The 27,503-nt window shown below is 46.9% G+C and overlaps 1 protein-coding gene across 4 annotated transcripts in view; it reads right to left on the reverse strand.

The window, feature by feature from the left end:
- rfx2 (regulatory factor X, 2 (influences HLA class II expression)) overlaps window positions 1–27,503 on the reverse strand; it is a 57,545-nt gene that overhangs the window by 24,450 nt on the left and 5,592 nt on the right. For all 4 annotated transcript variants that reach the window (XM_066643494.1, XM_066643492.1, XM_066643491.1 and 1 more), the window contains 4 exons: window positions 9,373–9,485; window positions 6,474–6,557; window positions 5,687–5,766; window positions 4,395–4,653 (listed from right to left, as the gene is read on the reverse strand). In XM_066643494.1, coding sequence (XP_066499591.1) covers window positions 4,395–4,653; window positions 5,687–5,766; window positions 6,474–6,557; window positions 9,373–9,477 — 528 coding nt within the window. In that variant the 5' untranslated portion in view covers window positions 9,478–9,485. The remainder of the gene's footprint in view (window positions 1–4,394; window positions 4,654–5,686; window positions 5,767–6,473; window positions 6,558–9,372; window positions 9,486–27,503) is intronic.

Raw genomic sequence — 27,503 nt, forward strand, 5'->3', positions numbered from 1 at the left:
AAGCCACAACTCATCCCTTAGCGGTGGGGTGGCACTCCTTTTCTCACAGTCTTTTATTCCGGTCTCTTATACAGTGGAGGAAGTTTTAAAGGAACGACTTTTAAAAGTGAGGGCTGTCTTTGAAGAAGACACTTTTGTTTTTATCTGCGTCTATGCTCCAACACTAGGGGCTGAGAGGTTACTGTTTTTAGACGCACTGAGCTCTCTTTTAAAAAGTTGTGACTCCACAGAGTTTTTAGTCTTGGGTGGAGATTTTAACTGTACAGCACACAAAACAGACCGGAATCATGGCGAACCTCACGCGGCTTCACGGAAGCGTCTTTGCGAGATGCTGGAGGCCCATGAGTTATGTGATGTCTGGAGAAGTTTCCATGATGAACAAAGACAGTACACATGGGCCCACAGTAAAGATAACATGCTCTCGCTGGCCAGACTGGACCGCTTTTATTGTTTTAGACACCAACGATCTCTTTTTACACGGTGTTTTATTGCCCCGGTAGGAATCTCTGACCACTCTATGGTCCGGGGAACTATCTTAAAAACAAAGGTGAAGCCGCGGAGTGCGTACTGGCATTTTAATACCACGCTTTTAGAAGATGCCAATTTTAAAGAGTCTTTTACCTTTTTCTGGGCTGTTTTTAGAGCAAAGAGAAATGATTTTACCTCTGTTCAGCAATGGTGGGACGTAGCCAAAGCCAATGTTAAATTATTCTGTCAACAGTACACTCTCAATGTCACGAGGGACATTACTAGGTCACTTAAAGCTCTGGAGATTGGAATAGTGGGGCTCCAGGGTCTTGCGGAGGCCACAGGAGATTTAGGGCATATTAGAGCTCTCAACAAAAAGAAGGCTGCTCTGGCTGATTTATTGGGTGTAACAGCACAGGGGGCGCTGGTCCGCTCACGCTTTCAGTGCGTGAATGAACTGGATGCTCCTTCTAAGTTCTTCTTTAGTCTTGAGCGTAGAAATGGACAGAAGCGGTACATGCACGCTGTGCGATCAGAATCAGGGGATCTCCTTAATGATCCTGCTGACATTCGCAAGCGAACAGTCAGCTTTTTCTCAAAGCTGTATGAGAGCGAGCGCACGGCGACGCAGGAGGTGGAGGACAGGTTCCTCAGGAATATGACCAGACTGTCGCAATCGGCAGCGGCGCAGCTGGATGCTGAACTCTCATTGGAAGAGCTGCATGAGGCCCTCAATGGTATGGAGAATGGTCGCGCTCCTGGCATTGATGGCCTACCAGTAGAGTTCTACAAGACTTTCTGGTCGGTCATCGGCCAGGATGTGCTGGAGGTCCTCGGGTGCAGCATACGTGATGGAAAGCTTCCTTTGAGTTGCAGGAGGGCGGTGCTGACGCTGCTGCCGAAAAAGGGGGACCTGTCCGAACTGAAGAACTGGCGCCCCGTGTCTCTGCTGTGCGCCGATTGTAAACTGCTCTCGAAAGCATTGGCCTCGAGACTGGCGAAGGTGATGGAGCAGGTGGTTCACTTTGACCAGTCGTACTGTGTACCCGGTAGGTCTGTCTTTGACAACGTTTATTTAATTCCTGATGTTTTGGACGTCTCCAGGCTATTGGGGTTAAAGACTGGTCTCATATTTCTAGACCAGGAAAAGGCTTTTGACCGGGTTGAACACGGGTATCTCTGGAAGGTTCTGGAGAGCTTTGGGTTCAACCCTGGTTTTATTGCCATGATCAAGGTTCTGTACGGTGACATTGAGAGTGTGCTGAAAGTTAACGGTGGTTTATGTGCTCCTTTTAAAGTTTTTAGAGGGATCCGACAGGGCTGTTCACTGTCGGGTATGTTGTACTCACTCTCCATTGAGCCCCTGCTCTGTAAGCTGAGGGAGGGACTGGAGGGTTTTTATGTTCCAGATTGTACTGCCCCATTACATGTCTCTGCTTATGCAGACGACCTTGTTGTTCTTATCAGTGCTCAAGATGATGTAAATGTTTTAGTTGATGTTTTACATGATTTTAACATTTTATCCTCTGCAAAGGTAAACTGGGCAAAGAGCGAAGCAGTTTTACTCGGGGACTGGGAAGGTGAAGAACCCAGACTCCCTGATGGACTGGCCTGGGGGACGGGCGGGTTTAAATACCTCGGTGTGCATTTGGGGGACAGTGTTTTTGAAGAAAGGAACTGGGATGGTGTGCTGGAAAAGGTGAAGGGAAGACTGAATAGATGGATGTGGCTGGTCCCTCAAATGTCATACCGAGGTAGAGTTCTCATCATCAACAACCTGGCTGCGTCCTCCCTGTGGCATAAACTGGCGTGTGTCGATCCCCCACCAGGCCTGCTGGCCAATCTTCAAGCTCTACTGGTGGATTTTTTTTGGGATCGACTTCACTGGGTTCCTCAGGGAGTTCTTCATCTTCCCAAGGATGAGGGAGGGCAGGGGCTCATTCATTTAGCCAGCAGGGTGGCTGCCTTCCGCCTCCAGTTTGCACAAAGACTGTTTACTGGCCCTAAGGAACTGGTTTGGAGGGAGGTAGCCTGCAGGATCCTGCACACAGTGGGAGGCCTGGGGATGGACAGGACCCTGTTTTTAATGAACCCAAAGTTACTGGACACTGCTGGTTTACCTGCATTTTATCGTGGGCTTTTTAAAATATGGAGTTTTTTTAAAGTCAAAGGACCAGAGAGTACAACGCTGCACTGGCTGCTGGAGGAACCTCTGCTTCACGGCGCCCGGATGGACATTTCAGGCCTGTCGACTCCTGCACTGACCAGAGTCTTGGTTTCTTCGGGGGTCACCACACTGCGTCAACTGGTGGACACTGCGGGACCTGATCTTTCCGGTGCAGAGCGACTGACTGCACGGTTAGGTCTGAGGTCTCTGCGCATGGTATCTCGGTCTCTGTGCAAGTGGAGGACAGCGTTGACCCCTGAGGAACTTAGGATGTTGATAGACTACGGTGCAGGGGTGACTAGGCCTGCAGAGGACGACCCCTTTCCTGCTCTCATCCTGGCCCCTGACCTGGAGGACTGCGAGGGGCCCCTGCTGGAGTGTAAGGGGGAGTCCTGTATGAAGTTGGACAGTGCATCCGGGAAGCTGCTGTACAGAGCATGCGTGAAAGCGCTAAACAAAAAGAGACTGAATGGGAGGGTGGACACGCCGTGGAGGGAGGTTCTATCTCTGGGTGATAATGTAAAGCCTGAGTGGAGAGCGTTGTACAAGCCACCGTTAACAAAAAGAGCTGCTGACCTCCAGTGGAGGGTTTTACATGGGATTTTACCTGTCAACTCTTTTATCTCTGTTTTAAACCCTGAGGTTGCACCAGTTTGCCCTTTTTGCACACAGAGGGAAACTGTCTTTCACGCTTTTATGGGATGTTTTAGGCTACGTCCCCTTTTTGATTTTTTACAGACAGCTTTTATGGCTTTTAATGAGATTTTTACCGTGCACACTTTTATCCTGGGTTTTACATACAACAAGAAGGAGAGGGCCAAGAGCCAATTGTTGAATTTTATCCTTGGTCAAGCGAAACTGGCCATTTACATCAGTCGAAAAAACAAGGTGGAACAGGACACTGACAGTGAGGTCATAAGGGTTTTTATCAGACTGGTGAGATCAAGGATTTTTATTGATTTTAATTTTTATAAGTGCATGAAAACTCTGGAGGTGTTTGAGGAGGTGTGGTGCTGTGGGGGAGGGGTGTGTTCTGTATGTGATGGTGAACTAATTTTTAATCCATTTTTCATTTAAATGCACTTTTTTTATATATACCCAGGTTTTATAGTGTGAGTGTTGTTTACAAGTAGTTTTTATGTTTCAAAATTGAACTTGGACGAATATTGAGTCCAACTGTTGATAATAAAGGACCCTAAAAGTAAAAAAAAAAGTCTCTCTCTCTCTCTCTCTGAGTGTGTGACAGTGCTGTGGGACAAAGTGACCTGGTAGTGATGCCAGAGTTGACTCCTGTTTGATTCCGTTAAAGAAAGTGTCAGTAGAAGTTTCTCCAGTAGATATTTATGAAATTACTTCATGAAAAACTTTAAGATTGTCCTAAAGCTGCACATCAAGCCGAAAGCCATTTAAAGAACCACTCTTCAGCACTCAAAGTCTATTTCTAAAGCCTTTTTTGTTTTTAAAAGATGTGACCACAGAGCAGCTAGAGCAGCTACACAGAAACCCACACCAAGGCTGACTTTAAACCTTCTGTAAACCTTGTTTTTAAGAGTCTAGCTCTACACTAAACATTTTAAAAGAAACGTTTTGAAGTTTAAGGTACCTACTGAACAAAGAGGATCTCAGGGAAATGTTATTAAAGTGCCTCTCTAAGCCATGTACAGAGTGTAGTCCTCTGCTGCTAAAAGCTCTGTCAGGAATGTGTTTGTTAACGTATAACGTACAGTGTGTGCTTCATTGTGAGACCAGCGGGTCGTACCATGGCAGAGGAAGAGCGGGCGGTGTGTGAGGTGAGGTGCCTGCTGCTGTCCATCCCTCCGTGGATGAGATACGCACTGCCGCTGGAGATGATCTGGCTGCCTCCCACGTCCATAGCGATGCCTACCATGCTGTGGGGGTGCCCTCCGCTGGCCGAGGAAACCACTGTGGTCACCTGAGGAGCCCCACTCCCGGAGTCGAAGTAGGTGCTGCCCTGACTATACAGCTGGGCGTCGTGGTTGTAGGAGTACGCCGTGCGACTGAGAGAGAGAGAGAGTGAGAATGTTAAAGTCTGACATATCTGTATCATAATCAGCCATTCTGATTCTACTCCACTTCTGACATCACACGCTGAGACTTTAAAATCAAATCGTCCCCCCCCTCTGGAATTTATGTGAGAGCAAAACAAACAAAATGGCGGAAAAAGGAACATAGAACAGAGCAAAAACGAGGATCAGTCGTCCTGAACACGGCTGTTTGAACCGGAGAAGGAACCTGCTGTGGGGTTGGATCCTTGTGGTATTTTGAATCCAGAAAAATCCTCATCGCTGTTATCGGTTCATACCCCACATGACCACGTTTAATTCACATTTAGCTGTGGTCCAATTAGGCTTTAATTATGAAAAGGCTTTGGGGCCCTTAACGACCTTTTGAGGCTTAATGACTGAACGTTTGAAGAAGCACGACGTATGAAGGGTGTCACCAGACTACAGAGAAATCACCGAGCATTTTATTACACGTGATGAATATTACACCCCGAGAGAAAACAGCACCTAAGGAACAGGCTGTTCTCCACTTGACCGTATCCAACGCACCAAAGGTCGGCGAGCTGTAGGCGAGATACACCTCCATTTAAACAGGACGTTGTGCATACTTCCCTTTGTCAAGTTTAACAAGTCTAAATTCTCAGGTCACAATAAAAAGCCTTAAACAGAACCGATGTGTAATGAACACAAAATGCTCACCATAAAAGGTTTATTTATAAGAAACAGATGATTCCTAGTCGTCTGGGTGCCCTTAATTCTAACAGGAGGCACACACATGTCTAATTTTTCAAAAGGCAATGAATCTGATTAACTCAAGTGTGGCAGTAATGCAGCTGTAAGGTTTGGTACAGTTTTCCAAAGGCAGTGAAGTGGCTGGTAGCGTGCAGGGTGTGTTCACTGCCCCGAGTTTGTGTGAGGAGTTGCTCAGTAGTGTCCCTTACACATATTTTTCCTGCTTGTTTCCCACTGACCTTCAAATATATAAACGCTTGAACTAACATCTATAAAATCAGTGGTAGTAGCTTACATAGTGCCATTAGGGTAGACTGCCTCCCCTCCTTCAACGTACTGCACCTGAGAGGGGTACACATGCTGTACCTGCTGCACCTGCCACACACAAACAGCACCAGAGAAAACAGGCTTTAGGAAAAAACAGTGGGTTGTTGAGGACATGAAAATGTTTTTGTACACAAAGCACATTAGTGAAATATTAGTGAAAAAATAAGAGCAGGTTTGGAGTGTGTGTGTGTGTGTGTGTGAGAGAGAGAGAGAGTTACAGTGTGATCTTGTAGCTGGCATCCTTGGCTCATTGATGGAGTCAGTAGGTGGCAGCTGGAACAAAGCTACATGCTAACGAATAGAAAAGCCCTACAGAGCTAACACTCAGCTCATTAAAGCACTCAACATGACGAGCTAGAACCGTCACAGGCCAAAAAAAAAAACTGGGCACATCGGGGCCTGTCAAAGTGGTGGTGCTTTAGGAGAGGTGTCTGGAGACATAGTGATAAAGAGACACAGAGTGGAAGAGAGAGAGAGAGAGAGAGAGAGACAGAGAGAGAGAAGAAAGAGAAGAGAGAAGAGAGAGAGAGTGACAGAGAGAGAGAGGCAGAGAGAGAGAGAGAGAGAGAGAGAGAGAGAGAGAGAGAGAGAGAGAAGAAAGAGAAGAGAGAAGAGAGTGACAGAGAGAGAGAGGCAGAGAGAGAGAGAGAGAGAGACAGATATGAACATCAGTGAGGTAAGACTCAGCAAGGTGTGTGAAGCCTGCATAAGATTAGAGTGTCTGTCCTGGGAGGTGTGTGTGTGTGTGTGTGTACCTGCTGAGGGACCTGTTGCACTCTAGACAGCTGCTGCACCTGTCCACCCTTCTGGGAAGAGCCTGTGGCCTGAACTAACACTCGCTGATAGACAGGACACACACACACACACACACACACACACACACACACCAACAAAAATAGAAGAAACACTTAACATTATGAAAAAACAAAGCCATTTGTAGTTCCACAATTACAGACTGTGGTCCATACGTTGTTCTGCATACACGAGTTTCCCCTTTACACCCTGTTCTTCAACAGTCAGGACCCCCACAGAGCAGGGGCCTCACACTGCAGTGACACTGACGAGTGGATCAGACACAGCTGTGCTTCTAGAGTTTTTAAACCCCTCAGTGTCTGGACCGAGAACAGTCCACCGACCAAAAACATCCAGCCGACAGCGTCCTGTGTCACTGATGAAGGACTAGAGGACGAGCGACACACACTGTGCAGCGACAGATGAGCTACTGTCTCTGACTCTACATCTACAAGGTGGACCAACGAGGGAGGAGTGTCTCACAGAGTGGACACAGGCTAACAAAGTATGCAGAGCAACAGAACTGCAAAGTGCTCCTGTGGGGTCAGTGGAGCTAAAACTAGGTCATTTGAATGTAATCGCTGATTGGTGTATGTTTTATACACACACACACACACTAGCATCTTGTTTTCCATGCTTTGGGCCCTTTAAGGCTGGTCTCAGAGTGACTGGAGCCTCACAGTGAGCCCGGGTTTAGCTGAAGGCTGCTGGCGGTTTTCTGAACTCAACGCTGGCTTTCTTGAGAAACGTAAAGCTGTCAGAGCCGTATGTGATGCACACCCGAGCTCCTTATTTTAAATTATCTCCAGCCTGGTCTCTTTGGCCGTCTCAGGCTGGACATCCGCTCCAAACCCAACATCTCTCCTTCCAGCGGTTGACAGCGGCATGACTAATCATTTTTCAACTAATCAACTCTGGCGGCGCAAGGACGCGAGCGAGGAAGGTTCAAGGGAAGAAAGATCCATCCATCACTCCTCCACCGTCCAGCGGCCAATAAGACAAGGAGATGACGGCATCGTTTAAAGGCTCTTAGTCACAAAGCTGGGGACACCTGGACAACGAGATTCTTCATGGTTTATTTATATTAAGACTAAAACGAGGGCTTCAGATTAAAGGGAATTTCCATTTTAATTAAATCCTTGCATTGAGGAATGTACTATCGTAGAGAAACTACAGCCAGAACGGTTTATAGTGTCTTCTATAGGAACCGAACGTCTGAACGGTTTATAGTGTCTTCTATAGGAACCGAACGTCTGAACGGTTTATAGTGTCTTCTATAGGAACCGAACGTCTGAACGGTTTATAGTGTCTTCTATAGGAACCGAACGTCTGAACGGTTTATTGTGTCTTCTATAGGAACCGAACGTCTGAACGGTTTATAGTGTCTTCTGTAGGAACCGAACGTCTGAACGGTTTATAGTGTCTTCTATAGGAACCGAACGTCTGAACGGTTTATAGTGTCTTCTATTGGAACCGAACGTCTGAACAGTTTATGAAACTGTTCCTTCATTAACTGCACATTGCACCAGTAAGACCATGTGCAACCAATGGTTCAAACATTGTGTCCTGAAGGCGGTGCCGTGTATCAGGACGGCAATGCACCAATACACACAGCAGGACTGGTGAAAGATTGGTTTGATGAACATGAAAGTGAAGTTCCACACTCCAAAAGCCAGTTTCAGTAACCGAGGATCAGAACGCCATGGCCCACGACCCCGGCTGCCTCCTGATCCACAATGCACCAGACCCGGATTACTACCTCTACCACAGGTGGCGGGCCCATGGGAGAGACAGGGTTAGGAGCTCGGACATCCAGGAGAGACTCGGAGTGGAGCCGCTGGTCCTCCATGTGGAGAGGAGCCAGGTGAGGTGGTTTGGGCGTCTGGTCCGGCTGCCTCCTTCCTGGTGAGGTGACCAAGAACACGCTGGAGAGACTCCATGTCTCGACTGGCCTGGGAACGCCTCGGTATACCCCCGGAGGAGCTGGAGACGGTGGCTGGGGAGAGGGAGGTCTGGGTATCTTTGCTCCGAATGCTTCCCCCGCGACTTGGACTCGGATAAGCGGTGGATAATGGATGGATGGATGGATGGATGGATGGATAGTGAAGTTGAACATCTCCCATGGCCTGCACAGTCACCAGATCTAAATATTATTGAGCCACTTTGGGGTGTTTTGGAGGAGCGAGTCAGGAAACGTTTTCCTCCACCAGCATCACGTAGAGACCTGGCCACTATCCTGCAAGAAGAATGGCTTCAAATCCCTCTGACCACTGTGCAGGACTTGTGTATGTCATTCCCAAGACCAACTGACGCTGTATCGACCGCAAAAGGAGGCCCTACACCATACTAATAAATTACTGTGGTCTAAAACCAGGTGTTTCACTTTCATTGTCCAACCCCTGTACGTTGACTGTTGATTTGCACAGTAAATGATGAGTCTAAAACAAACCCCACAGGCTTTAAGTCCACTGGAGGAGTCACACACTCACCCAGTCGCTTCAAATATTTTACTGAGACAAATGTAAACAGCGAAATATATATGAATTTATTTCCATAAATATCAGTTCAGTGTATCTTCAGGAGGCATCCCAGGTGGCTCCTCAAAAGGCTGTTTGGGAGAATGCCAGGAGTGTGCAAAAGCAAAAGGTGGGCTACTTTGAAGACTGTCACTGAATAAATTCATGTGTATTACCTCCACTGTCTTGAAAAACAGTGGGCAACATTCCAAAAAGCAGATGCACCCAGGGGTGTCCAGACTGGCGCTGTATATACGTTAACATTATGGATGAGTTAGGGACGTGTGGTCGTGTTATAGACCAGTCTTTCCCAGCGTTCTCTCTGCAGTGTCTGGGCAGTGTTTACCTGTTGTGATGCAGGGACCGGTTGCACGACAGGGGCCTGAGCTGAAGTGGACGTCCTCATGGTCACCGCAGCGGCTGCCTCTGACCCTCCCTCCGAGTTCTGCATGATGCTCTCTGTACAAAGACACAGCAGCAGAGGAAACCTTCACTAACACAGATAAGACGGATTTCAGAAGAGACTTGGGACGAGATTGGGACCATTCATTCAGTCACTGAATGTAACCCTTATCCAGTTCAGGGTCGCGGTGGGGCCGGAGCCTACCCGGAATCACTGGGCGCAAGGCAGGAGCTCACCCTGGAGGGGGCGCCAGTCCTTCACAGGGTGACACCCTCTCACACATTCACGACACACACACCACAAACTTGGGTTTTTGGAGCGTGGGAGAAAACTGGAGCACCCAGAGGAAACCCACTCAGACACAGGGAGAACACACCACACTCCTCACACACAGTCACCCGGAGGAACCCCACGCAGACACAGGGAGAACACACCACACTCCTCACAGACAGTCACCCGGAGGAAACCCACGCAGACACAGGGAGAACACACCACACTCCTCACAGACAGTCACCCGGAGGAAACCCACGCAGACACAGGGAGAACACACCACACTCCTCACAGACAGTCACCCGGAGGAAACCCACGCAGACACAGAGAGAACACACCACACTCCTCACAGACAGTCACCCGGAGGAAACCCACGCAGACACAGAGAGAACACACCACACTCCTCACAGACAGTCACCCGGAGGAAACCCACACAGACACAGAGAGAACACACCACACTCCTCACAGACAGTCACCCGGAGCGAGGTCCCTGCAGCTGTGTGACTGTGACACTACCACCATTTTTTAGCTTGATAAAATGGATGATAAAATATAACAACTGCTCTTCTAAGGAACTGTGTATAACACACACTGCATCTCTTATCTAATTTTTTGTGTATTTTGTTTGTAATTTATGTTTATTTGCTAATTTTACTAAGTTTAACTCTTTGACATCTGCACTTTGAGACATTCATTGTGCATTATGCACTTAGTGAATTAAAAAATGATTCTGATGCGGAGTTTCTGAGTGTGTGTGTGTGTGCCAGCAGTCCCCACAAAGAGCCTTTTCACCAAGGAGTTCGCCCATTCACCATGGGCCAAAGAGAGAGAGTGTGTATGTGTGTGTAAGAGTGAGAGTGAGAGAGAGCAGAGCCCAGGCCAAGCACAGCAGAACCGGCCAACCGGACCCCCAGGAGCCACTCACCTCTGAACCGCATTGTAACCACACAAACAAAAGCTACATTAACAGTCCAATCACAGCCGAGCCCAGCACTCGGCCGGGAGTTCAACTACAGCCAGCAGAAGCAGCAGTGTGTGTGTGTGTGGTGTGTGCGTGTGTGAACATGGGGTTGTAAAATAATCATATTTAATTATGATCACAACTCCTGGCTTCCTTCAAAACTTTTCAGGACTTTGGATTAAGGTGAGCAGGGTCTGGGACTGGGCTCAGAACATTGTGGTGCTGTGTGTGGCCATGTCCGGTTCTGCTGTGTCAGACTCAGGTACAGATTTCAGGCCTGGGCTCTGCACAGAATGGAAGATTCAAGCCTTTTAACTGTTTGTTTCCCACTGGTTTATAATGACGTGAAGTGTAATGACTCTTTTTTGAAGCTAAGCTGTTCAAACCTCACAATTTCATTGACTGTCACTTTAGTCGACACTGAGCATCGCTGGCGGCTCTGAGGAGCTGCGTGGAGTTGCGTGAGTGTGTAACTGGTAATGAGTGTGAGTTAATAGTGTGTGTTCAGCTGAGTTTTGTGTGTGTGAAGGAGCTAGCGGGGCTCTTCTGAACACCTCCCAGTCTCTTCGAGCTCCTCCCAGCTGACACTGAGCCAGCGAGGGAGGAAAAGAGGGAAGAGGGATAAAAACAGAGTGATATTAATGGCACACCTCCTGCAGGGTGAGAGAGAGAGAGAGACAGAGAGAGACAGAGAGAGAGAGAGAGAGAGAGAGAGAGAGAAAAAGAGTTTTGGAAAAAATGGTGTGTGTGTGTGTGTGTTTCTATGTGTTTTAATTTTTTTTGGAGGGGGATATCATCACCACAAACCCCTTAAATAAAAGAAAGCACAAATGTGAGTATGCACAACCCCCAACAAGTATGCACAACACACACACACGGGTTCTGATGAGCTCCAACGTTTGTTTCCAGCGAGAGTCCGTCTCTAGGGGCTCCAATAATCCAGCTGATATGAGGAAATTCCTCAATGCTTTGTAAACGTTTGTTGGTTGCTATGGAGAGGGAACCATGGCAACCAACCCCTAACTCCGGCCCCCTCCCTCCCCCCATTCTATTCTTTTTAAAGCTCACACTCGGGAACTTCAACAGGGAGAGAGAGAGAGAGAGAGAGAGAGAGAGAGAGAGAGAGAGAGAGAGAGAATGAAAGACAGAGAGAGAGAGAGAGAGAGGGAATGAGAGAGAGAGAGAGAGAGAGGGAATGAGAGAGAGAGAGAGAGAGAGAGAGAGAGAGAGAAAGAGAGGGAATGAGAGAGAGAGAGAGAGGGAATGAGAGAGAGAGAGAGAGAGAGAGGGAATGAGAGAGAGAGAGAGAGAGAGGGAGAGAGAGGGAATGAGAGAGAGAGAGAGGCAATGAGAGAGAGAGAGAGAATGAGAGAGATAGAGGAGGAGGGAATGAGAGATAGAGGAAGTGGGAGAGAGAGAGAGCGAGAGAGAGAGGAAGAGGGAATGAGAGAGAGGGAGACAGGAAGAGGGAATGAGAGATAGAGAAAGAGAGAGTGACAGAGAGAAACATACAAGACAGCGTGAAAGACAGGAAGAGTGAGTGAGAGAGAGGCAAAAGACAGAAGGAAAGGGATAAAGGAATAAGTAAATAAAAAGAAAGTTGTGCAGAGAAAGAGGAAAAAAGAAAAGAAAGCAAACAGTTTAAACTGAGAGAGAGAGAGAGAGAGAGAGAGAGAGAGAGAAAGAGTGTGTGTGTGTTTGATGTAGGAATAGCATGAGAGAGAAAAGCAGAGGAACGAAAGAAAAAGGTCAGTAAAGAGAAAGAGAAAAAGGTGCAAAACAGCATCAGAAATGAAATCAGAGGTAGGAACAGAGACAGATAAACAGAGTAAAAACCTGGAAAAGAGTGAGAGAAAGAGAAAACCAAACAGTTAAAAGACAGAGATAAAGAAAGAAGGAAAGTAAAAGAAGAGAGAGAAAGCACAAAACAGAGCCGGGGGCAGCGTAAGAAACAGAATCAGAGGAATGGACAGAGAGATGGGGGACGGAGGGGTCTCCGGGGAGGCTGCCCGTCTCGGAGGGATTAAACGAAGTCTGTAATCGGTCCGATATCAACGGGGGTCATGCCTTCTTTATGGAGCTGCAGGAAACGGTCAGCAGGCCTCAGATCAGCGTTTACGCTCATCTCTGGATCATAAAAACGGGAGGATGAGCACTCAGGAGCCGAGTGACTCAGGGGGGCAGAGAGCAAATTTGATTGACAGCTTGTTTTCCCATTCACGCTCAAAATAGAATGACAATGAGCAATGTGCATTACACGCATGGTTACACCCGCTACAAAGATATCGGCTAATAAACTTCACTCCGAGTTATTCCCTCCTCCCCGTGGGGAAAGAAATACACCAATTAGTTGATTATTTTCCCTTCCCATGCAAATTAAACGGCATCGTATTTATCTGAGCTTTAATTCCGGGGTAAATTGGAATTCACGGGCGAAGACTGTGGGGGGATAAAAACGCTCGTCCCCAGCGACGAAGCACAAATACAGCTCAGCGAAATACCAAAACAATTAGGCATGAACTCAGGCGACAGCCCTCGAAAAAAACACACTGTCCGGGGATTTGGCGGATGCCTCGAAAGCGTCCCACCAAAACCAAAACAAACGCAGGAGTTTCCACAGAGCTGGGTGTGTGCTGCCCGAGGCTGACCACCGCCAGGGAACAGCCGCAGCACCAGGAAGAAGCGGTGTTGAAACTCGCGATTACTAATGCTCTGCTATGACTCAGTCATCCCCCATCTCCAGCACAACAAGCGCCTGCCCGAGCTCCTCCGGCCTCGCCGATGGGAGTTCAGGCGGAGACGTAGAGCTCTGCTCTGGCCAGTGGTCTGCTATTTTTGTCCCAGAGCCCCCTCGACCTGCAGGTGCCCCCCCCCTCTGAACGCGCTCTAATGGATCTGTCAGGGGGAAAGCAGAATGAACATGTGCACACAACAGGTGATGGAGGAGACGGACTCGAGCAGGTCTTGAGCTCTGTTATCGACAATAGAGGTTTAACCCCTGCACGGTCCTCGGACGCTCCAGAGGAGGAGAGGAGAGGAGAAAGATAGCAGAGAAATAAATAAGAATGAGGCTTATACACGGAAGAAAGGAAAAAGCAAAAAGGTGAATGAATAATAAATAAAAAAAGGAAGAAGTACAGAGAAACAATGACAGGAAAGAGAAAATGATACAGATAAATATAGAATGAGAAATGAGAGGAAAAAATGCAGAAGAGAAAGAAAAATTAACAAAGAATGAGACTGAGGGAAGAGAAGAGAAGGGAAAAAGAATATGAGAAGGAAAGAGTGATAAAAGGAGAAAGAATTATAGCCATAAAGAGAAAAAGAGATAAAGAAAGAAAAAAATGAGAAAGTTGAGTGAGAAAAAGGTAGAAGAGAAAAAATAAATACAAAGAGGGTAAGAGGAAGAGAAATAAATTAAATATATCAAAGGGAAAAACAGAAAAGAGAGAGCAGAAGAGAAAAGAGTAGAAAGGAAGAGAAGAGAAGAGAAAAGAGTAAAAGAGAAAAGAGTAGAAATGAGTATAAGAGAAGAGAAAAGAGTAGAAGAGAAGAGAAGAGAAAAGAGTAGAAATGAGTATAAGAGAAGAGAAAAGAGTAGAAGAGAAGAGAAGAGAAGAGCAAAGAGTAGAAGAGAAGAGAAAAGAGTAGAAATGAGTATAAGAGAAGAGAAAAGAGTAGAAGAGAAAAGAGTAGAAGAGAAGAGAAGAGAAAAGAGTAGAAGAGAAATGAGTAGAAATGAGTATAAGAGAAGAGAAAAGAGTAGAAGAGAAGAGAAGAGAAGAGAAGAGAAAAGAGGAGAAGAGAAGAGAAGAGAAGAGAAGAGAAGAGAAGAGAAGAGAAGAGAAGAGAAGAGAAAACTGGCCGGCTGGCTGTTTTTCTTTAGGTGCTAAGCGGCTAAAAAACACAGCACCCTGCTTCAGACGGTCCATTGTCCCGAGGGAGCTCCCGAGTAGAACTTTAATTAAGTTGGAGCGAGCTGAGGGGCGGTGGGTTCGGGTCCTGGGACGCTCTGTCTGTCTGCGTCTGTGGCTGCTGAGGGCTCCAAGCGAAGGTTAAAAGCCACACAAAATTCCCCACCAGCTGCTCGGAGCGGCACAAAAGCAGCGCCCAGCGGGGGGCACGGCTCTCCGGGTGTAAAAAAACAGAAAGGGCCGTCCTGAATGGCGCTGGGCTTTATTACAGTACAGACAGGTTCGCAGGCTCCCCGCCGCACAGGCACAGGCCGCAAAACCAGCTATTAAACGCAATTGCAACATTGCCGCAATTTCCTTCTATTCGCGTCACCTGAGAGCGGCAAAGAGAGGAAGAGGAGAGGAAGAGGAATAACCTCGGCATCAAGGGAAGAAAAGACAGAAGTAATAAAACTAACACCTCCTATCAAACCTAAAGTTAAACGGGGGGCCTGGGGGACGCACGTCAGTGACCGGTTTAACTTTAACAGCGTTCAATCAGAGAAAAACACATGCAGATGTTCAATTAAAAACAGGAGCCCACAGCCTTGGCTCTTGTTTGCACTGGCCCACATTGTTTGCAGAGCAACAACTGTTGCTAGTGGCAACACCGTCCACTCCCGTTTCCAGGAGCCTGTTGCTAGGCAACCAACAGAATACTTCCCAAACCAAACAATGCCATCCCCCTGCCTCTCCCTCTCCTTCTATCTCACATTAACCAGAAAACTTAGCACAATAAATACGTAACCTATTCAGTTTCAGGCTCTTGGGGAGACCCCGGGGAGAGGGCTGACCGGTCCACCGCGATCCCACCAAAAGAATCTACATTTGGAAAGAAGAAAATGGTCAGACGTACTTCCAGGAACTTTTCAAAGCGCTGAAGTCTCATTGTGTGTGTGTGTGTGTGTGTGTGTGTGCTCTGTGGCTAAACTGACAAGGAGTGTAAAAGTCATCAGAAAAAAATGAGAGAAAAACAGGGGGGGGGTTGGGGGCGGAGGAGGGATAAAGCTTGCCTTACACCTCCGCTCTCCAAAGTCAACAACCATTCCGCAAACCGCGCTTCAAATGACTTTTCCAACTACATAACCCAGATGGGAAAAGACGGATTTGCACCTTGGAAGTCCGCTCCGGTCGCCTTTAAGGCCCGCCGGAAGCGCCGAGCGCCGGTGCAATAAAGCAGAGACACTTGTTGCCATGAAAGGCCGTCTCCGCAGGACATCTCTGAAGTTTCACAGGCGCTTGGCTGCAGCAGCGAGCGCTCCGTCACAGCGCACATCAAGTTTAACCTGAGGATGTCACACTCAGAGTGATCGCTTACAGAGTGAGGCTGGAGTGTGTGAAGTAGTGTGAAGTGATGGTTCAGTCTGTGGGAGCTTTAAAAGCAAGACATTGTTCAAGCTTCCATCACGGCCCATACACTCACAGGAGCACGCACACACACCTACAGCACAATGACAGCAAATTAAGATGTGTTTATCACAACAGAGTCTGTTCTTCGGCTCGGCCCGTTAATTCATGGCTAATGTAATGAGAGCCAATCTGGGGCCCTGCAGATGGCTGAAGAGAAGAGAAGAGAAGAGAAGATAAGAGAAGAGAAGAGAAGAGAAAATAAATCAATAAAATATATAAAAGAGAAGAAAATAGTCAAAGAGAAGAGAGCAAAAGAGATCAATAGAAGAGACGAGAAGAAAGGATAAGACGACAACAGAGTAGAAGAGAAAAGAAGAGACTGAGAAAACAAAGAAATATAAGAATAGAAGAGAGAAGATGAGAGGTGAAGAGACAAAAAGAGAAGAGAAAATAAATAAATAAAATATATAAAAGGGAAGGAAATAATAAAAGAGACGAATAGAAAAGAGATGAAGAGAAGAGAAGAGAGCAAAGATCAATAGAAGAGATGAGAAGGAAGGAGACAACGAGAGCAGAGTAGAAGAGAAAAGAAGAGACTGAGAAAACAAAGACATAAAATATATAAAAGAGAAGAAAATAGTAAAAGAAGAAGTCAAAAGTGTAGAAGAGATAAAGAGAAGAGAAGGGAGAAGATATGAGAGGTGAAGAGACAAAAGGAGAAGGGACGAGAAGAGAAAATAAATAAAAATAAAATATATAAAAGAGAAGAAAATAGTAAAAGAAGTGAAATGAAAAGTGTAGAAGAGATAAAGAGAAGAGAAGAGAGAAGATATGAGAGGTGAAGAGACAAAAGGAGAGGAGAAGAGAAGAGAAGAGAAGAGAAGAGAAGAGAAGAGAAGAGAAGGCTGGGCCACAGACGTGTGCTCTTCTCTTCCTGATCCTCTATGATCTGCTCGTACGTCTCGGGCCGCCATCGCTGCCTGGGTCCATCCGTCACCGTCTCCGCCAAAGCTCACGGCTCGCAGCCTGCCGTTGCCATGGAGACCGTTTGTTCACACTTACAACTCTCTACTCCCTCAGACCCCCTCCTCCACCACAACCACCCCCCAACCACCCCCCCCCCCCCTCCTCTACGCCCACCCCCCGTAAACCTTTCCAGATTTCCGCCCCCACCCCCAACCAGAGCGGCAGAGGAGCGCTCAGTGGAAAGGAAAAGTGTGTGAAAAAGTGTAAGCCAGTGTCCTTAAGGTAAACTGTTACATGTGGGTGCCTTGGTTGGGGTAGGGTTCCTTTATATTTTTTGTTCTCTCTCTCTCTCCCTCTAAGTGATGACAAAATGGAGCATCTCTGGCTTTCTGTTGTCGCAGCACCTCGTTGCCTGTAGCGATGGAACAACAGAGGATCAAGAAGGAAAAGAAAAGAGCAGATCTTCTTGAGCAAGACCTGCATTAAACCATTTCCCCTGGTACAGGTGGCCTTCACATATACATCCTGCCTTTTACAACCCATGACATGTGCAGGAAAGCTGTCCAGGCACGTGAAGCACACAGTGAAGCATCTCCGCAGGCTTGGACTACCAGAGCAAACAATCAGATTAAGACGATAATCTGATTGGAAAAAAAAAACTCCTGCATCCTCAGCATGAGCAATGAAAGTCCCCTCGTGGCTGACTCACGAGAAGAAACATAGCAACCTGTTGCTGCCAACACAACCTCGGAGCATTCTTCCCTTTTCTTTTCGCAGAGACTCAGCACTGAGGAGACCGGCTCATAAAACAAAGGATGATCTCCTTCCTCCAGAGGGTGGAGAGGGAAGATGTGGATCATACAGAGACAGGGAGACTTCCTACAGCTTTGGTAATGCCCCACCGTGTGTGCGCTTTAGGCCCTGCTTTTCGGAGAGAGGCCGCCGCGCTCGCGTTACTGGAGCACACTGCTGTTTTGATAATCCCGAGGAAAAACAAGACCCGCCGTGCACTATCTTTCTCAGATGGATCCTGTTCAACCACAACAATTTATGACTGGCTGCTGCCGGAGCCAAGACGGGCTTTTCTTTTCTCGCAGACTCGGCCCATATGTGCAAAGCGACGGATGCACATCATCCTTCACTAATGGTTTTGTTGTCTTCTCGGTGCCAGCGTTTAGCTCTGCCAGTCTGCTGGAAAACAACCGAGCCGCAACACCGAGTTAATTTTACCTCCCTGGATCAATGAGCCTGGCTGACAAGGCCCCAGACAGTTGGAGATGTTGTCAGCGCACACCCTCAATCACGGCCTCGTACCTGCGGAGGCTAACTGGGCGATTAGAATCAGATAATGACAGCAATGAAACTGGGAGTGTTGGGTTCTAGATAAGAGGCAACAGAATTTCAGGGTCAAGACGCTATTGCTCTGTGAGCTTGTGAATTATAGCTTTTTAACCGAGAGCCTGGTGGAAACGCCCTCTAGGCCACGCCTGTCAAAGTTACCGAGATCTGAAACTTTGCAAGCTCTTGTTTAAGATTCAATGTTCATGATTTTATTGCAGCTATTATCTGCAAGTGATACTAAGAGCCCAACTGGCTCACAAGCCCCATGATAGGACTAATCAGAACAACCATTCAGTTACTGTGTGAACAGACAGTCACCCGGAGGAAACCCACGCAGACACAGGGAGAACACACCACACTCCTCACAGACAGTCACCCGGAGGAAACCCACGAAGACACAGGGAGAACACACCACACTCCTCACAGACAGTCACCCAGAGGAAACCCACGCAGACACAGGGAGAACACACCACACTCCTCACAGACAGTCACCTGGAGGAAACCCACACAGACACAGGGAGAACACACCACACTCCTCACAGACAGTCACCCGGAGGAAACCCACGCAGACACGGGAAGAACACACCACACTGCTCACAGACAGTCACCTGGAGGAAACCCACACAGACACAGGGAGAACACACCACACTCCTCACAGACAGTCACCTGGAGGAAACCCACGCAGACACAGGGAGAACACACCACACTCCTCACAGACAGTCACCTGGAGGAAACCCACGCAGACACAGGGAGAACACACCACACTCCTCACAGACAGTCACCCGGAGGAAACCCACACAGACACAGGGAGAACACACCACACTCCTCACAGACAGTCACCCGGAGGAAACCCACGCAGACACAGGAAGAACACACCACACTGCTCACAGACAGTCACCTGGAGGAAACCCACGCAGACACAGGGAGAACACACCACACTCCTCACAGACAGTCACCTGGAGGAAACCCACGCAGACACAGGGAGAACACAAAATGTACTTATACTGTGTTTTTGTGCAATGTATAATTGTAATTCAATTAATTTGAGGGTAACTGTAGCGTAGTATTAACAATGGCCGATTTCATTTGATTCAAATACAAACAACCTAGAAATGAAATAGTTTGAAAATGGTGAGTGAGAAGATTTTAGAGGTCACTTAGTTATGAGTTCCATCAGGATATTATTCACAATAATATTCACAATAATATTCACATCTCTAAAGTTACAGATACAGTACAATGAATAAAATCCAGATGTTTCAGCACAGTAACTGAGTGTGGCCTAAGCATTACTACAACAAACACTTCACCAAACACTGCTCAAATTACTTATTTAATAAACATATGTTGTTATCAACATTATATCCATTATATTTGCACAATGCGTGGTCGAGCAGAGGACAAAACTACTCCTTTTGATGTTTGTCTTTAAAGTACAGGTTGCTGGGACACAGTCTATCTAGTGTCTTGGTCTCCATGCCAACGCTGGAAACAGTGTTTGTAATGTCAGCAACCGATTGTAAAAACAGGGAAGGTAGGTAGTTTAATGTCATAGCCTTGAGACTAATCGTGTTGGTGCGAAAGACACGAACGAGTCTAAATAAATTGCATAATCTCAAGCTGTGTTTGAAACAGTCCCCCACTCCCTATTCCCTACATTACTCACTATATAGTGCACAATAATAGGGAACTGGATTTACAGAGGAGGACAGTGATTTAGGACTGTATCTCATGTGGGTTTTTACCAAACAAGGCTCTGTATTGTAGAAATCTGCTTCAATTACAGCACACAGGTGTACGCCGCTTACTGCAGTGCCTTGTGGGATTGATATTTGACGTCCCCTTTCCTTCATCAGTAAAACCCCTGACAACTCATCTCTGTTCAGAATTACAAGGTGTTTATGTTATTTCTAGAATAAATAAAGTCCCCTAAAGCCCGAAATATGAATATGCAATTAGTCGCCGCCCTTAAATCCCTCTGCCACTCGCCTGTGATTTGGGAAGCTTGAACCGACAAATCGATGTGATTGGCTCTTTAGGTGTGTGACATAAGAACCCCTAGCGGTCTCGGTCTGTGTTTTTGGAAGGCTGCAGCTTCAAAGCGGATCTGACCATTCATTTCGCTCATGAAGCGTATAAACACCACCACACGCACATGCTAACAAGACTAAACACTGGGTTTCCCCTGGAGGGGGTCTTTAACAGTTTGGTAAATATCTTTCAATGAGAATATTCTGTGTTTGTAGCATGTGGCAAGTGATTAGACTGGTAATGAGCAACACGGAGCAATATTATTTTTGTTTGTGTATCTTAGCAGCTGGCGCACTGAAATAAGCCCTAGGTTTTAATAAAGGCTGGACGGCTGAAGCTAAGAAACTCCAGAAGCAGCTCCATGGAAAACTCTCTTGTTTATTGCTGTGTTATAAATGATGGCGGCATTGATTGGTAATTTATGAGAACTTTTCTTTTTTTTCACTGTTTGGAAGCTGTAAACTTTTCTAATAAACAAAAGGAAAGACCTGCTCTGGCTGGAGTCGATTCTTCCAAACACATGGTGTTAGTTTCGCCCCGGTGTGATGGCGGCCTTGGCCTGTGTGTAAGCACCAGCGGCACTGTTTGACATGTTCTCCATACAATGGTGTGACAACAATACGGAGGAGCAGGCGGCTGTGGAGTCACGGAGGGTTCGCCTCGCTCCGAATCAACAAGCACTTCCCGGTCTATTCAGGTGCTAGAGGAGGCATGAATAGCCATTCACAGGCTAAGGCAGAAATCTGCAAACACACACAGACCTCAAGTGCCAGGGATAAATGCGCAGGATGTCGGTACGGGAGGAGGAAAGAGCGATTTGCATTAGTCCGGGCACTTAATGCAGGACCTGGAGTGAACCAGTGACCGGGGCGCACAGTGTAATGAGGTTACGGTATTCCTCACACTGCTCAGACTCATAACCGTGTCGAGTCTTCTGGGAGTTTAAGAGTGGGGAGAAAGACAAGGGCAGTGTATCCAATCTAAACTTTGAAATATAATCAGGATTAGTGCTGGGCGTTATGAGCGCGAATCAATATCACGATTAATTGTACATTTGAACACAATAACGATTAATGGACGATTATTTAGTTTTTGGATTTTTGACCCCTCGTAGTTCAGTGTCGAGGCCTGTGCTGTAAATATGCTCCAGTGTTAAAGCTGGGATGTTTTTTATAACGTTGCTGGGAGCTTGTTCCGCTCTCGGTTTTGAGAACTGTTTATATTCGGTGTGTGATTGCGCTTTGGCTGTGATTTTCTCAGCGTTTACACTTGACTTTTTTGTCTTAATTATAGTCAAAACACAACACAACGCTGTGTTTTTCTTTGGTACGGGCTGCTCGAGTTGCTCGGTTGGCCTCGGCGTTTAGGTTCTCCTCCACGTGGCAGATAGGGGGCAGAATCACGCGACTACAGCTTGGTAGCGTGGTTTTAAAGGGGCACAACCACACAAACACACAGTGGGGACATATCAGAATAAAAATAATCTGTATAAACGACATAGACAATCGACATTCACTTAAAAGTACTGAATGTCAGTTTCGATAATTTGCGATTAATTGCCCAGCCCTTAATCAGTATCATAACACAATGCTATTCGCTGAGGCCCAACTGATATATTCATTTGACAAAAACATCAGCCGATATCAGCCATGAAATTTTCGTTAAGTCATTAATATTAATAATAATTTGTGCATTTTAGATGTTGAAGTATATGAAAATAATGTAGCTAAATATTAACGTAATGTAACATATTTTAGTTAAATAACTCAAAATCACTGACATTTCATCCCAACATCACATTTAATATGAGAACATGCCACAGTAGTTATGATTCTACGTGGATTATTTAAAAGAGACATATTCTCCACCTTCTCCACAAGGGAACAGTTCATCGGTGATTGGCTTTTGTCAAAACACCACAAGGAGCAGCTTTCACCTCCCATCTAAACAGCCCTGTTCAGAGCATCCACTTTCAGCGCCTGTTCCTTTAAATGTTAATGAGCCACTCCCTGTTCACCCTGACCCCGAGCGCACAGCAGTGAGGAGCGAGGAGGAAGTCTGGTTTTTAGCCGTTTTCGCTCGGTTCTCTTTCTTCTCCGTTCTCGTTTTCTCTGTTTTTACTCTGTGCTCTTATTTCTCCACACTCGTTGTGTCAGTTTTGCTTCATTTGAACCTCGCCTTTGCGCTCTCAGATAAATGCAGACTTAGCGCTGTGATTGGTCAGGGGGCGGGGCGATCAGGAGTGGACTGACTGATCACAGTCTAACTGACTCATGTTATCCCATGTTTTCTGATTTAGGAAAAGCAGTCGTCTTGCTTCACGGTGTGTTGGTTGGTGGGCTCTAGATCCACACATTAATGCACACATGCACAGACCAAGTGTCTCTTTTACAGTATGTCTCCTTAAAGACTTAGAACAATTCAAGTGTGTAGAAGATGCCTGATCAGCCCCATTCTCCCAAACAAGGGGAAATGTAAAGGGAAAAGTCCAGACAAGTATCGGCGGGGCTGGGGGACTGTCACTCTACTGTCCATGTCAAAAGACTGCGGGGGGAAGGAGGGCAGGGGGAGTAACACACAGAGAGAGAGAGAGAGAGAGAGAGAGAGAGAGAGAGAGAGAGAGAGAGAGAGAGAAAAAAAGTGGTGAGACAGAAGGAAGTCTATTATGATGCAAATCCAAGTGCCCAGTGCACTGTTTGTGGCAGGAAATTTAATTAGCAGTTGAGTAGCTACGATACGGACCAGGTGGAATGTAAAGAATGCTCTGATGAGGGGAGGCGATGGCGAGGGGGCGGGGCTTACGCTCAGGGTGCGACTGTGTGAAAAACATTTCATTTCCAGACAAGTTTTCACCTGTTGCTGAAGAGCATTTTCAAAGCCTGAAGGAGTGAAGGTGGGCGAGACAGAGAGAGAGAGAGACAGAGAGAGAGAGAGAGAGAGAGAGAGAGAGAGAGAGAGAGAGAGAGAGAGAACAGAAGTGTTAGAGAACACAAAACCTACATAAATTGAGGAAAATCAAAAGTAATAGAGAAAAAAGGGAAAGAAACATTGAGAGTGAGAGAAAATGAAGAGAGAGGGGCACAGGGAGAAATAGAAGACAGTAGAAACAACAGAGAAAGAGCGATAGAGAGTGTATTGACGGTTTTCTAAAGGAGTTGTTAGAAAAGCCAGTGATAAAGAGTAGTGGATGACAAGAAACGTAAAGAAGTCAAAGAAGGAGAGAAACATGAGACAGGAGAGAGAAAGAAGGAGGAAGAAATATAGGTAGGGAGGGATAGAGTTACTGAGAGAGAGAGAGAGAGAGAGAGAGAGAGAGAGAGAGAGAGCTGAATCACTGTTGGATTCCTCTCACAACCCTTTAAAGAGAAGATGAATACAAATCAGCTCAAGACGCTACAGGTATTTGATGAATCAAGCTATAACTCTCTCCCTCTCCTTCTCTCTCCCTCTCTCTCTCTCTAATGGCACATTCCTGGGGCGACTGTTTCCACAGATTCACCAAAACAAACACCTCACACGACTGATAAGGCGCACAATTACAGCTATAATTAGGATACGAGAAAGAGCTGGTATCTACTAAATATACGTGATTACAGTGATGGATCTGGCAGGTTTGCGTGCCACCATCCATTACCTTCAGTGTCCCCCAAAAAAGTCCCAGGGCCACAGAGTAATCAGCGTGACTCTGACAGACTTGGATGATCTTTCAAAGAACGAATCCCTCCTCAGCATTTTTATCCAAAGACGTAGTCTGCCACACATTTATCATCACACACAACTTCATCAGTCACCTGACGCAACTGGGGATCACATTAATTTCCTACCAATCCACACACTGTGAAACAAGACCACCCAGTCCCTTTCCTGTTAGCTGCCTATGTCTGTAGATATGGGATAAAACTAGCCGTTCTGATTCGGCTCTGTCTCCTACTTCAACTGCAGGTTAATCACAGCACAGGATCCCTGTTCATTTGAGACCTCTGTGCACTATGCTTTACACTTCAGGGAGATCTGTGTGGTTCATTCTCATTTAAAGCAACACTAGGTAGTATTTGTACCTTACCGTGACTACTTCAAAATCATTGTGATGCTTCACTGATGTATAATAGAGAGAATGGAGCCTCTGTCATTGCAACTCTGGGCTTAGCAGTGCAGAAACTTCACTATGTAGCTTCTGCGGGAGGGTAGGAAACCACCCACTTCCTCTTAATTTTAGGACAGTGCTGAGAAATGAATTACACTCTGCAGTCTCAAAATGGCGAGCTTTGGATCAAAAAAACCAAATGTAGTACCTTATGTAGTGTTGCTTTAAAAGGAACAGGCGCTGAAAGCGGGAGTGCTGTTTAGACTCTCCTGCAGGGTTTGATCCTTGTGGTGTTTTGACCTAACCATGTGAAAGATTTCATGTAAATGACTGAATTCACTGTTGCTTACTCTCCACATGTTCATTAAATTAATACCCATAATTCCAAAACACATTTGCAGACTTCTGGCCTAACTCTAAGCTCTATTCTGGCAGTGTGTGTGCAGTTACAGGGCAGTGAGGGCAACAACTCAGGGCACAGCAAGGTCAGCTTAGGAGGGGGCACTGTTACTACTCTTGGGCTGGGGTCTTCCACAGGGGGCTAAATACAGCAATTGTACACAGTTACACATACACACAGGATTACATGTGACTATGAGCCGTATCTGTACATCTACACCCCCTCCCACCCCACACACACACACACACACACACACCCCAGTGAGGACATACTGCAGCTGTCTGCTTGAGAGATGAGCCCCGCCACAGACGAGGACATTAAAAACTCACCACGGTATAAAGTTACTGTGGACACGGCTACAACAATCACAGAGGGCAGATGCCTGACGGGCCGGGGTCCAGAACACATACACTTACATCTCCAAAAGTATCACGACACACCTAGATACAGGTGTTCAGTGCCGTGCACAGCCTGTACCACCAAACCGGGAGCTCTGGAGCAGCTGCACATGAGCCCGAGGTCACTGCTAAGTGGTATAACCCCCCCAGTCATCAGGTTTTGAGCGGGGGAAATAGAGAGATGAAGCTCCGTGCAGTAAATCTGAGAATAACCATGTGTCACGGTGGCTGTGTTTTGCGATTGAAATGTTGCCACAGAAATAATTGTGATTAAATGATGTTATTATAATTTATAACAATTTTATGCCACTAATAATAATATGATATCATAATAATGTAATCACACCCCTTTAAAGAGCAATTAAATATTAGCAAAAAACGTAATTAATTAGTGTGTTAGACGTTTTATTCATTAATTCATTATCTGTAACCCTTATCCAGTTCAGAGTCGCGGTGGGTCCAGTGCCTACCTGGAATCATTGGGCACAAGGCGGGAATACACCCTGGAGGGGGCGCCAGTCCTTCACAGGGCAACACCCACACACATTCACTCACACACTCACACCTACGGACACTTTTGAGTTGCCAATCCGCCTACCAACGCGTGTTTTTGGACTGTGGGAGGAAACCGGAGCACCCGGAAGAAACCCACGCAGACACAGGGAGAATACACCACACTCCTCACAGACAGTCACCCGGAGGAAACCCACGCAGACACAGAGAGAACACACCACACTCCTCACAGACAGTCACCCGGAGGAAACCCACGCAGACACAGGGAGAACACACCACACTCCTCACAGACAGTCACCCGGAGGAAACCCACGCAGACACAGGGAGAACACACCACACTCCTCACAGACAGTCACCCGGAGGAAACCCACGCAGACACAGGAGAAAACCCACGCAGACACAGACAGTCACCCGGAGGAAACCCACGCAGACACAGGGAGAACACACCACACTCCTCACAGACAGTCACCCGGAAGAAACCCACGCAGACACAGGGAGAACACACCACACTCCTCACAGACAGTCACCCGGAGGAAACCTACGCAGACACAGAGAGAACACACCACACTCCTCACACAGACAGTCACCCAGAGGAAACCCACGCAGACACAGGGAGAACACACCACACTCCTCACAGACAGTCACCCGGAAGAAACCCACGCAGACACAGGGAGAACACACCACACTCCTCACAGACAGTCACCCGGAGGAAACCCACGCAGACACAGAGAGAACACACCACACTCCTCACACAGACAGTCACCCGGAGGAAACCCACGCAGACACAGGAAGAACACACCACACTCCTCACAGACACCCGGAGGAAACCCACGCAGACACAGGAAGAACACACCACACTCCTCACAGACAGTCACCCGGAGGAAACCCACGCAGACACAGGGAGAACACACCACACTCCTCACAGACAGTCACCCGGAGGAAACCCACGCAGACACAGGAGGAAACCCACGCAGACACAGAGAGAACACACCACACTCCTCACAGACAGTCACCCGGAGCGGGAATCGAACCCACAACCTCCAAGCCCCTGGAGCTGTGTGACTGCGACACCTACCTGCTGCACCACCGTGCCGCCCTTAGACGTTTTAATTAGGATAATAATATATATAAATATAATCAGTAAATAAAACATAAATCAAAGGGAACCACTGTTTTAAAACAAAGTGCCGTAACATCTCCAGAACAGTATCGAAAATACTGTTGCTAATAATGTAAATAAATACATAAATAAATAAAAACACACACTCACCTACAAACATAAACGCAATGAACAATATTGTGTTCAGGAAATATTATCAATGAAGTTATTGTGACAGGCCTAACCATGGCTGCCATCAAATCCTCACTGCAAGGTTTTAACGTCTATTCAACGTAACGCCTAGCCAGTAGAAGTGAAGCAGAAGGAGGAGGAAACCTCAGAGGAAGTGTATAAGCAGGTGTGTATAAACATTCAAACAAAAGCCAAAGCCAGGGCCACCACAGCGGTCAAGCAAAGGTCAGCACGGCACCCACAGACGCCGGCCACTGATGCGTGAACACGGCCACAGGCCGCATCGATAACCAGCTTGATGCTTCACCGCTCCCCGGGACACGTGTTTGTGTTTGCCGGCGGCTGAGCGGCTTTGTAAAGTTTAAGGTGGAAGCTGCAGGTTGCGGCTCCACAGCCGAGATGCTATCTTTGTACGGTGTGTAAACGGAATAACTGCGCCGCTCAAGTGCGCTGAATTATTCAAAAAGGAGGTTCATTCTTTGGGTGCTGCGGGCAGTGACCCTGTGAATGACTGAC

Source organism: Hoplias malabaricus, chromosome 14 (genome assembly GCF_029633855.1).
Source record: "Hoplias malabaricus isolate fHopMal1 chromosome 14, fHopMal1.hap1, whole genome shotgun sequence".
NCBI lineage: Eukaryota > Metazoa > Chordata > Actinopteri > Characiformes > Erythrinidae > Hoplias > Hoplias malabaricus.